Source organism: Tursiops truncatus, chromosome 2 (genome assembly GCF_011762595.2).
Source record: "Tursiops truncatus isolate mTurTru1 chromosome 2, mTurTru1.mat.Y, whole genome shotgun sequence".
Classification (NCBI taxonomy): Eukaryota; Metazoa; Chordata; class Mammalia; order Artiodactyla; family Delphinidae; genus Tursiops; species Tursiops truncatus.
Genome location: NC_047035.1, coordinates 48,490,670 through 48,503,722, shown reverse-complemented (window position 1 = coordinate 48,503,722; position 13,053 = coordinate 48,490,670). Strand labels below are relative to the sequence as shown.

Sequence of the window (13,053 nt, the reverse complement as noted above, 5' to 3'; positions counted from 1 at the left end):
GGACTGGGGCACGAACCCGTGTCGCCTGCATTGGCAGGCGGACTCTCAACCACTGCGCCACCAGGGAAGCCCTCTATTAGTTTTTAATAAAATTACACATGCAAGCATCTGAGCCCCAGTGAGAATGCCCTCTAAATCCTTAAAAGGACCTGGCGTCAAGTACACTGAGACTAGTAGCTCATAACACCTTGCTTAACCACACATCCACAGGAAACAGCAGTGATTAAAATTAAGCCATAAACAAAAGTTCGACTAAGCTATATTAACTAGGGTTGGTAAATTTCGAGCCAGCCACCACGATCAAACGATTAACCCAAATTAATAGAAATTCAGTGGAAAGCGTGTTAAAGAGTAACGTAAAGTTAAATTTTAATTAAGCTGTAAAAAGCCATAGCTAAAATAAAAATAGACTACGAAAGTGACTTTAGTATTTCCTAATTACACGACAGCTAAGACCCAAACTGGGATTAGACACCCCACTATGCTTAGTCCTAAACCCAAATAATTATTACAACAAAGTTATTCGCCAGAGTACTACCAGCAGCAGCTTAAAACTCAAAGGTCTTGGTAGTGCTTCACACCCCTCTACAGGAGTCTGTTCTATAATCCATAAACCCCGATAAACCTCACCAACCCTGGCTAATTCAGTCTATATGCCGTCTTCAGCAAGCCCTGAAAAGGAATAAAAGTAAGCATAATTGTACATAAAACCATTAGGTCAAGGTGTAACCTATGGAGGGAGAAGAAACGGGCTACATTTTCTATCTCAAGAATGTATTTCTCACTACACGCAGGTTTTTATGGAAACTAAAAACCAAAGGAGGATTTAGTAGCAAATTAAGAATAGAGTGCTTAACTGAATAAGGACATGAAGTAAGCACACACTGCCCATCACCTTCCTCAAGTATTACGATAGCTTCCTACAATCTATTACTAAACACTAATTATATGAGAGGAGACAAGTAACAAGGTAAGCACACTGGAAAGTGTGCTTGGATAAATCAAAGCATAGCTTACATAAAAGCACCTAGTTTACCCCTAGGAGATTTCATAATTTCTGAACACTTTGAACTAAATCTAGCCAACCCCCCACAAGTTTTACTAATATAAGCAAATTAAGTAAAACATTTACTCCACATTTAAAGTATAGGGGATAGAAATTTAAAATATCCTCTGGCACTACAGAGAACCTACCTTAAGGGAATGATGAAACATTAAAAGTAACAAAAAGCAGTTAACCCCTTGTACATTTTGCATAATGATTTAACTAGTAAACATTTAACAAAGAGAACTTAAGTTCAACATCCTGAAACCAGATGAGCTACTTATGAACAGTTTATTAGAACTCATCTATGTAGCAAAATAAGTAGATTTATTATAAGAAGATTTATAAGTAGAGGTGAGAAGCCTAACGTGCCTGGTGTGTCCAGGAAAAGAACCTTAGTTCAACTTTAAAAATTACCAAAAAAATTATAAATTTTAATGTACTTTTAAATGTTAATCTTAAAAGGTACACCTTTTTAGAAATGGATACAACCTTATCTAGAGAGTAAAAACAACACCATAGTTGGCTTAAAAACAGCCACCAATTAAGAAAGCGTTCAAGTCCAACACTAACTTTATCTGAATACCAATAATAATGAGCAAATCAACTCCTAGCTTTATACTGGACGAGTCTATTGACCAATAGTGGCAATAATGTTAATATGAGTAACAAGAAATATTTCTCCTTGCATAAGCTTACATCAGTAACTAATACTATATTGATAATTAACAGCACATGAGCACAATGCAACATTAAATTGTTTATTTAGTAAGAGGTTAATCCAACACAGGCATGCATTCAAGAAAAGATTTTAAAAAGTAAAAGGAACTCGGCAAACATAAACCCTGCCTGTTTACCAAAAACATCACCTCTTGCATAACTAGCAGTAGAAGCACTGCCAGCCCAGTGACAACTGTTAAACGGCCATGGTATCCTGGCCATGCAAAGGTAGCATAATCATTTGTTCTCTAAGTAAGGACTTGTATGAATGGACTCACGAGGGTTTTACTGTCTCTTATTTTCAATCAGTGAAATTGACCTTCCCATGAAGAGGCGGGAATAATAAAATAAGACGAGAAGACCCTATGCAGCTTTAATTAACCCCCCAAAAAACTAACTAAAGCACTAAGGGATAAGAAATTTTTATATGGGTTGACAACTTTTTTTTTTTTTTTTTTGCGGTACGCGGGCCTCTCACTGTTGTGGCTATAGCAGCTAGGTCAAGCCTCGCCGTATATTCCATCTTATGATCCGGATGGGCCTCCAACTCAAAATATGTATTAATTGCAGCCCCACGAGCAGTAGCACAAACAATTTCATATGAAGTAATACTAGCAACTATTCTTCCATCAGCCCTTTAAATAAATGGAACGTTTACTTTCTCAACCCTCATCACAACGCAAGAACATTTGTGAATAATCTTCCCATCGTGACCCCTAGCTGTGATTTATCTCCTCTCTAGCAGAAACAAACCGAGCCCCCTCTGACCTAACAACAGAAGGAGAATCTGAACTCATATCGGGTTTCAACGTAGAATATGCAGCAGGCCCATGCATTATATTTTTCTTAGAATATGCCATTATAATGAATATTTTCACAACAATCCTCTTTCTAGGAGCATTCCACAACCCCCGCATACTAGAACTATATACAACCAACTTTATTATAAAAACACTATTATTAACAGTTTTTTCCCTATGATTTTGAGCATCCTACCCTCGATTCCAATACGATCAGTTAATACATCTACTGGGAACAAACTTCCTACCACTAACACTAGCCCTATACATATGGCACGTCTCACTACCTACTATAACATCAAGCATCCCTCCACAAACATAAGAAATATGTCTGATAAAAGAGTTATTTTGATAGAGTAAATAATAGAGGTTTAAGCCTTCTTATTTCTAGAATCACAGGAATTGAACCTATCCTTAAGAATTCAAAGTTCTTTGTGCTACCATATTACACTATATTCTTTTTTTTTTTTTTTTTTTTGCGGTACGCGGGCCTCTCACTGTTGTGGCCTCTCCCGTTGCGGGGCACAGGCTCCGGACGCGCAGGCTCAGCGGCCATGGCTCACGGGCCCAGCCGCTCCGCGGCACGTGGGATCTTCCCGGACTGGGGCACGAACCCGTGTCCCCTGCATCGGCAGGCGGACTCTCAACCACTGCGCCACCAGGGAAGCCCCTATTACACTATATTCTATACTAAGGTCAGTTAAATGAGCTATTGGCCCCATACCCCGAATATGTTGGTTTATATCCTTCCAGTACTAATAAAACTCCATCATCTTTATCATCATCCTAACAACAATTCTCTCAGGGACCATAACTGTAATAACCAGCTCTCACTGACTACTTATCTGAATCGGATTCAAAAGAAATATTAGCCATTATCCCCATCATAATAAAAAAGTTCAACCCATGAGCTATAGAAGCACCCACTAAATATTTTCTAACACAAGCTACCGCATCAATATTACATGTAATAGCTTTTATCCTTAACCTATTATATTCCGGCCAATGAACCATTACAAAAATCTTTAATCCAACAGTATCAGTAGTAATAACAATAGCCCTAACTATAAAACTAGGACTATCTCCATTCCACTTCTGAGTGCCTGAAGTTACATAAGGTATTTCATTAATAGCACGCCTAATCTTATTAACATGACAAAAAACTTGCACCCTTATTAGTATTATACCAAATTTCACCATCCATTAACCTAAATTTAATACTATCCTTATCCATACTATCTATTATAATTGAAGAGTTATGACATTCTAAAAATCTATTCATCAATTGATGGGCATTTGGGTTGTTTCCACCTTTTGGCTATTATGAAGTTTTCATAAGCTTTTCTTTCTCCTGGTATATAACTAGGAGTAGAGTTACTCAAATAGTAACTTCGTGTTTAACGTTGAGAAATTGCTGTTTTCCACAGTTACACCATTTTACACGCATACCAGCAACATGTGAGGGTTTCAGTTTCTCCACATGCCCACCAACATGTACTATTATCCATTTTTTGACTATAGCCATCCACGCGCATATAAAGTAGTATTTCATTATGGTTTTGATTTTTGCATTTTCCTGATGATGATGTTGAGCATTTTTTCATGGGCTCATTGGATGTCCTCTTTAGAGAAACACCTATCCAAATTTTTTGCCTATCTTTTAATTAGATTATTTGTCTCATTGAGTTGTAAAAGTTCATATATTCTAGATACAAGTCTCTTATTAAATATATGATTTGCAAATATTTTCTCCCATTCTGTAGGTTGTATTTCACTTTGTTGATAAAGTCCTCTGAAGCACAAAAGTTTTTATTTTTTTTTTATTTTTATTTTTTGGCCGTGCTGCTTGGGTTGCAGGATCTTAGTTCCCCAACCCAGGGATTGAACCTGGACCACAGCAGCACTGAATCCTAACAACTGGACCACCAGGGAATTCCTAAAAGTTTTAAATTTTGATGATATCCCATTTATCTATTTTTTTCTTTTGTTGCTTGTACTTTTAGCATAATATCGAAGAAACCATTGCCAAATTCAGGGTCACAAAAGTTCACCCCTAAGTTTTTTCTAAAATTTAAAGTACATTAAGGCCTTTGACCCATTTTCAGTTAATTTTTGTATATGGTGTGAAGTAGAGGTCCATCTTCATTCTTTTTCTAATGAGTATTATTCAATTTTACTGCAATTCTTGTTTGTCTAGAAATAGATTTATCAATACTTCAATATTTTATAATGCTTTACAATTAGGCAAAACGCTTTCAGGTTTGCATATGCAACGTCTATATATGCAATTTCATTTAATTGAAGTATAGTTGATTTACATTATATAAGTTTCAGCTGCATAAGTGATTCAATATTTTTATAAATCATACTCCATTTAAAGTTATTATAAACTATTGGCTATATTCCCTGTGCTGTACAGTATAACCTTGTAGGTTATTTATTTTATATATAGTAGTTTATACCTCTTAATCCCCTACCCCTACCCTCTCCCTCCCCTCCATCCCTCTCCCCACTGGTAACCACTAGTTTGTTCTCCACATCTGTCTATTTCTGTTTTGTTATATTCATTTATGTTTGTTTTTTGGATTCCACATATAAGTTACAGTATACAGTATGTCTTTCCCTGACTTATCTTACTAAGCATAAAACCCTCCAAGTCCATCGTGTTGTTGCAAATGGCACAATTTCACTCTTTTTCATGGCCAAATAGTATTCCTGTGTGTGTGTGTGTGTGTGTGTGTGTGTGTGTGTGTGTGTGTGTGTGTGTGTACCAAGTGTTCTTTATCCATTCATCTGTTGATTGGCACTTGGGTTCCCTTCCATATCTTGGCCATTGTAAATAATTGTGCTATTAACATTGGGGCACATGTATCTTCTCGATTTTTTTTTTTCATTTTCTTCAGATACATACCCAGGAATGGAACTGCTGGATCATATAGTAGTTCTATTTTTAGTTTTTTGAGGAACCTCCAAACTGTTTTCCACAGTGGCTGCACAGACTTACATTCCTACCAACAGTGTACAAAGGTTCCTTTATCTCCACATCCTTGCCAACACATTTATTTGTGTTCTTTTTGATGATAGCACCTCACATCTGTCAGAATGGCTATCTCATTGTGGCTTTGATTTGCATTTCCCTGATGATTAGCGATGTTGAGCATCTTTTTCATGTACCTATTGGCCATCTGCATTTCCTCTTTGGAAAAATTTCTACTCAGTTCTTCTGCCCATTTTTCAATGAGTTGTTTGGGGGTTTTTTATGTTGATTTGTATGAGCTATTTATATATGTTGGATATATATGTTGGATATGTTGAGCATCTTTTCATGTGCCTGTTGGCCATCTGTATGTCTATTTTGGAAAAATGTCTATTCAGGTCTTCTGTCCAATTTTTAATGGGGTTATTTAGTTTTTGGTATTGAGTTTTATGAGCTGTTTATAAATGTGTGGGCTTATTTCTGGGATCTCTATTCTGTTCCATTGATTTATGGGTATGTTTTTATAACAGTACCATACTCTTGATTACTGTAGTTTTGTAGTATAGTCTGAAGTCCAGGCACATGATACTTCCAGCTTTCTTCTTTTTTCTCAAGGTTGCTGTGGCTATTTGGGGTCTTCTGTGGTTCCATATAAATTTTCAGATTATTTGTTCTAATTCAGATTATCTGTTTTCATTCCTGTGAAAAAAAATGTCCTGGGTATTTTGACAGGGATTGCATTAAATCTGTAGTTTGTTTTCACTAGTATGGACATTTTAACAATATTAATTCTTCCAGTCCATGAACAGGCATATCTTTCCATTTCTTTGTATCATCTTCAATGTTCTTCATAAATGTCTTATACTTTTCAGAGTATGGGTCTTTCACCTCCTTGGCCAAGTTTATTCCTAAGTATTTTATTCTTTTTGATGTGATTCTAAATGGGTTTTCTTGCTTTCTCTTTCTGATAGTTCATTATTAGTGTATAGAAAAGCAAGACTTGTGCACATTAATCTTGTATCTTGCAACTATACTGAATTCATTTATTAGTCATAATAGTTTTTTGGTGGAGACTTTAGGGTTTTCTCTATATAGTGTCATGTCATCTGTAAATAGTGACAGTTTTACTTCTTCCCTTCCAATCTGGATGTCTTTTCTTTCTCTTGTCTTATTGCTGTGACCATCTTCATCCTTTTGCATGTGGATATCCAGAGCTATCCCAGAACCATTTGTTAAAAAGGCTACTCTTTCTCCTTGAGTTGTTTTGGCATCCTTGTCAAAAATCAATTGACTGTAAATGTGAGTGCTTATTTCTGGATTCTCACTTCTATTCCCATTGATCTGTATATCTATCCTTATTCGAGGACCACACTGTATTGATTACTCTTAAGTTTTGAAATCAGGAGGTATGATTCCTCCAACTCTGATCCTTTTCAAGATTGTTTTGGCTATTCTGGGTTCTTTAAATTTTTATATGAATTTTAGGATCACCTTTTCAGTTTCTGCAAAAAAGCCAGCTGATAGGATTGTGTTGAATCTATAGATCAATTTAGAAAGCACTGTCATCTTAACAATATTATGTCTTCTGCTTGTGGTTTCCAAGGGGGATGGTGGGGAGGGGAAGGGATGGATTGGGAGTTTGGGGTTAGTAGATGCAAACTATTACATTTAGAATGGATAAACAAGGTCCTACTGTATAGCACAGGGAACTATATTGAATCTCCTGGGATAAACCATAATGGAAAAGAAGAAGAATATATATATGTGTATAACTGAGTCACTTTGCTGTACAGCAGAAATTAACACAGTATTGTAAATCAACTATACTTCAATTAAAAAATAATTTAAAAAACACAATGTCTTCTGATCCATGAACTTAAAATGTTTTTCCATGTATTTAAGCCATCTTTGTTTTCAAAAACATTTATAGATGTCAATGTAAAAGTATTGCACTTCTTCCTAAAAATTTATTCCTAAATGTTTTATTCTTTTGGAAATGGAATCGTTTTCTTAATTTCCTTTTCAGTTTACTCATTGCTACTTTATAGAAATACAATTAATTTTTGTACACCGATCTTATATCCTGCAACCTTACTGAACTACTATTAGTTCAAATAGTTTTTTTTTTAATTAATGAATTCCTTAGTTTTTCTACAAATAAGATCATGTCAAAGGAGAATAGAGATAATTTTACTTCTTCCTTTCCAATCTAGATGGCTTTTTTTTTTTCTTCATTTTCTTGCCTAACTGCCCTGGCTAGAACTTCCAGTACAGTGATAAAGTGTCAAGAGCAGGCATCTTCTTTCTGATCTTAGAGGGAAAGCAACCAGTCTTTCCTCATTAAGTATGATGCTAATTTGGTTTTTTTCATACATGCAAGTTCTATTTCACTTTGTTCTTCTAGGCACTGGCTCTTTGTCCCACCTTGATTTGGTGAAATCCTTCTCATCTTTTAAGTTTTAGCTAAAATTTCACTTCATTGGGGACATCATTCCTGAACCTTGCAACTAGGCTCACAGCACCCTGCACTTATCACAATCATAACAAATATCTGTCAGCATCAATCTCCCTCCTAACTTGGCCACACCTTGTTCACAGATGTATCCCCAACACAGACAGCACACACAATTGGGTGTTGCAGCAAACCAGCCTCATGTACATGCTCTATTCCTGATCTTGGCAGGAACACTATTCTAAAAGTTCCATTTCTACCTCTCAAGGACAGGACCCTGCTTTATTCATCCTTACATCCAGCACCTAACAGAGCCTGGCACTCAGTTACCCTTAGTAACCTATGTGAATCATTCTGAGGCCACTCAAAAGGCATGAAAGAAAGAAGGTTGGATGTAATTTTTGCCCAGCAATAACAAAAAAGGGAAACCGTACCTTCAACAGGGCCAATCTGATTGGTCACAGCGAATCTGAGCACTTTTTCTTCATCCGTGTACAAGGCAAAGACCCGGTCCACATTCAGCTGCTGGGTGGTGGGGATGACCCGGTGTCTGGGGCCATGCCTGCATGCCTGGTAAGTGATGTTCTGGTGGAGGCGGTAGGACCGTGTTTGGTTGACGGCACCCAATGTGAGGGAGTAGGCTCTGGAACTTGTGGAGGTCACAACTGCAATAGACATTATTCAGTCAAACGAGGACATTTACAGATACTAAATACAGAGGCTTTTTATGTGAGGTGAGTTTCTCTGCACAGTTTTTCATGTAGTTGCTGGAGCATGTCCCCTTGGGAAGTTTGAGTTTATACGGGAAACCTGCAAGGCGGTCCCAAGAACCCACGCTGATGTAAAACCAAAGCACTGAGAGGGAGGAGGTATAATCGCTGCTGTCAATATTCACAAAGAATGACTTTACTATATGCCAGCCATGCCCAGCACTCTATAAGCAGTGCCTCATTTATTCCTCACAACAGCCAGTGAGGTGGGCCCTGCCATCTTGTGTGGAGAGTCTCACAGAGGTTAGAGAGTTAATTAAGTAGTCTAAGAAGCAAAGCTGGGGGCTTCCCTGGTGGCGCGGTGGTTGAGAGTCCACCTGCCTGTGCAGGGGACACAGGTTCGTGCCCCGGTCCGGGAAGATCCCACATGCCGCGGAGCGGCTGGGCCCGTGAGCCATGGCCTCTGAGCCTGCGCGTCCGGAGCCTGTGCTCCGCAACAGGAGAGGCCACAACAGTGAGAGGCCCGCGTACCGCAAAAATAAATAAATAAAATAAGAAGCAAAGCTGGTATGCAGAGCTGGAACTGGAACTCAAGTTGGCCTGACTCTACCCCGCTCCCCCCAAGTTTTCAACCAATCCATCCATCAGTGCACAGAAGACTTCCAACACCTTGCACTTAAGTCTGGAGGCTTCTGGGGAAAGGGGTGGGGGTCTTTTATCTCCACCTGAGTGCAGAGTTGGGAGGCCAGGCAGTTTTCTAGCCATCAGCTACCCTGTGCCCAGGCCAGATCTCTGCTGCCCATTCACTTCCCTGTGCCTCTTGTCTGGCTTCCAGCTCTCACACCGCACGAGAAGCAAAGGCACAACTCAAAACAAACCCCTGTGCTGCAGGACAGCAACTGAGATTGGGGCAGCATCTCAAAATCAGGGGGTGTCTTACAGAACACGTCACACCTTACACATATCAACCATGTAAGAGAGACAGAAAAGGGGTGATTATTCTCATTCTAAAGATGAGAAAATAAGCTCTCAGACAGTAAGTGATCTTACTCCCCACATACTTTAAACTCATCCGTAAGAATTCCTGTCTTCTGACTCCAAATCTAGTGGTAGTTTTACAACACTGTACGGCATCTCTGATTTCAGAGCAGGCTGAACCAAGGTTACAGAACAAGTATAAATTCCAATAATCAATATTTTTCCACAGCCCAGAGAGCAGGACGGTTAAAAACTGTACAAAATTATACCATCCCTCCCCAGCCCATAGACAAGGTTGTTATTATATTATCATCTGCAAATATTGGGTAGGGATGTTGATATTCTTGTGTACAACAGCCATCACTTTTCTCACACTAATAAAATAACAAGAATAATAAAAACAACACTGAGCTCATTTCATGTGTCACACACTGTTCTATAAGGACATTCCACGTAGTCACTCACATAATCCTCACAACTATCTCGTGAGATGCGCACCATCCCCATTTTACGGAGAACTGGTTTCACGTACCTGAGTCCGAGTAGTGGTAGAGCTCCTTGTAGGGAGCAATGTGGGCTGTGAAGTTTGCTGGGATGTAAGGCACCTGGCCTTGAATGTTGGTTTGAATGCTCAGATAGTTCTCTGGGTCCAGCCCCTCAGCAGTTTGAGTGATTCGAACCCTTTCCTCTCCTGGGTAGAAAGTAACTTCCATGTCATGGATAAAGGTAGCACCTGGAGAGAAAAAAAATCCAGCACAGGGATGAAAGGGGGCCTTGCATCTTCCAGCAATAATCACCAGTTCATACTTCCACTTCCCAGTTTCTCCTACTGTTGGGGATGGTGCCTAAGGAGATCTGATAACCAAGGTTAAGTACTATCAGCTGTTGATCTCACCAGTTCCCCAAACTTTCTGTTAAAGAGCATGGTTCCACTCTATCCCATCTCACACTGCTTCTCTTTGTAGGAACTTGTTTTCTGTGAAAAATAACCCCCTAGGAACATCCTTGACCTTTCTCTTTCTGTGGCTGTCAGACTTAACAAAAACAATCAAAAATCCCCAGGACACCTATTTACATTTGAATATCAGATGAATAAAAAACATTTTTAGTATAAGTATGTCCCATACAATATTTGCGGCATACTTATACTAAATTATTCAATTATTAATTGTTTATCTGAAATTCAAATGTAACTAGGTATGCTGTATTTTATTTATCTACTTTTGACTCAAGGTTTTACCAAAACTTGATTAAAAGCAAGATCCTACAAATGCCTATTGAGCTCTACAGCTGGAGGGCCAAGAACTTTTCTCTCACACTTTATGTGCAATAAAGGGGTAGTGAGGTGAGAAGCCAAGAAGTATTCTCTACACCCTTGCTATCAAAGGGTGGTCCTTAGACCAGCATTATCATCTCCTGGAAGCTTGCTAGGAAAACAGGATCACAGACCCCCCAGGCCCGCCACCCCCAGCCTACTGAATCAGAACCTGCACTTTCCCGAGGCCCCAGGTGACGTGCAGGTGGGTTAAAGTCTGAGAAGCACTGTCTATACTAGTATAGATCAGAGTCATCAGGGGACAAAGAGGAAAGGCACCCCTCCCCCATGAAGTAAAATCATCTCCAGATGCCCTGGAACTACCACCTGCATCCCTCTTTGGCAGATCTGTGAGTGACAACCGAATTACATGGAGTCTGACAAAGCAGCGTCAAGGGTTCTTGAAGGTAGGAGGGCACGAATGCTCCACATGGGATCATCTTATTTCTCAGAACAACCTGGAGAACCTTTAGAAGAAATCACTGTCTTTTAAAAACAGTCCTGCAAGGCCAAACCATCCCCAACTACCTCGGGGCAGAAAAACTACACCTGTGTGGCTCTGAAACATTGCACAACTGACTACTGAATGAAAACCCAAGGCTCCACGCTGCCAAAGCCATGGTGACCTGCGGCCCTCCTCACCTGTGAGGCTGAAGCCGTTCTCCCAGCCTGGTTTTTCTAAAGCAAAGAGCCAGCCAAAGAGGCCTCCGATCGGCGTGAGCGGGAGAAGGGCCTGGGCAGCGGGCTGCGGGATGTGGCCGATGGCCAGGTAGGCTCTGCCGTCGTCGCCCACCACATAAGCGTGCAGGTCCGCGTCGGTGAAGTGCACGGGCGTGTGGCCCACGCGGAGGTGCCCACTCACCTTCCCATTGACTCGATGAGGTGTCCCTGAGAGACAGCAAACCCCGTCAGCCTTGACCGTTGTCCACATGCACAGATAAAAACTATCCCACTGACAACTCCCCACACTCCACCTTCAGCCTTTTTTGCAACTCCCTAACCCAGCCGCTACCCACCTAGGTACAAAACAGACCTGCCTTTGATCTCACTTCTCCCATCCTCCCTCTCTCCTGTCCACTTGCACCCTAAGGAGCTAGCCAAAAGGGAGGAAACATTTCTGTTTAATCCTCAAGTTGGGAAATCAGCTGAAACATGTTCATTCCTCAGACTTTTATGGAGCACCTGCAAGTTGCTTAGGCTTTGATTCAAGCAGTAGAGACACAAGGTCCATAAACAGAGCTCACAGTGGCAGCTGGAAACAGCAAGCGACAGAAATAGACCCAGAGCAGCTCCTGCCCCAATCAAGCCAGCACCCCTCACCTTTGGGCAGACAGTGCTTCCCATTCCCATAAAACCTGGACTGGCAGTGGCAGCAGAAGCCCGTGGCATAGTCGGTGCAGAAGGCGTGCCGGGAACAGCGCTCGTGGTTGTGTTCGCAGGTCTCCTTGTTGGCAGTGTTGTACATGAAGACTGGAAAGTAAAACAAACTTGCATGTAAAGGACAAAGTGATTCCAGCATCACGGTTGCCAAGGTTCATCACGGACACAGCATCTGCTGTGTAATAAACAAATGGGGTTTTAATAATTAAGAGACGGAAATAACATTCAACTCAGGGGAATTAACTTGCTTTGTCTGCTGGCAAGAAGTACTGCTGACTGCTTCCATCTGGTCTCTCTGCAGAGCTGGTGAGCGAGGATGAGACTGCGCCCCTCGGTGCAGTGACAGGAAAGCCAACCAGGAAGTACGTGTTAGGTTGAACTGCCATTTTCTGGGTCAAAAATGGCCAAAGGTCAGCAATTTTATACGGTTCAAACTAATATTAATGAGCTCCCGAGAGGAAGACCGAAGAGAGAAACTAACGAACACGGTCTTATGTCTAACCATTCTTTTACTTTTGGTAACCTTGAACTTGAAGAGAATAACCTATAGCTTGTCTTACTTCCCAGAAAAAAATTTTTTTTCTGAAAGAGAAGAAGGGCATTGAAGAAAGAACACACACACACACACACACACAAACCCTAAAGAAAGTGTATAGGAGGCAGGTGGAGATGGAGG

At 40.3% G+C, this 13,053-nt stretch overlaps 1 protein-coding gene across 5 annotated transcripts in view; it reads right to left on the bottom strand.

The window, feature by feature from the left end:
• The window catches only part of NID2 (nidogen 2), a 79,375-nt gene that overhangs the window by 38,651 nt on the left and 27,671 nt on the right, over positions 1-13,053 (bottom strand). For all 5 annotated transcript variants that reach the window (XR_012329979.1, XM_033851148.2, XM_073800463.1 and 2 more), the window contains exons 5-8: positions 12,318-12,467; positions 11,640-11,885; positions 10,215-10,415; positions 8,429-8,659 (exon numbers count right to left, since the gene is read on the bottom strand). Coding sequence is in view for 4 of the 5 variants with exons in the window: in XM_033851148.2 (XP_033707039.1) it covers positions 8,429-8,659; positions 10,215-10,415; positions 11,640-11,885; positions 12,318-12,467 (828 nt within the window). In the remaining variant the exon portion in view is untranslated. The remainder of the gene's footprint in view (positions 1-8,428; positions 8,660-10,214; positions 10,416-11,639; positions 11,886-12,317; positions 12,468-13,053) is intronic.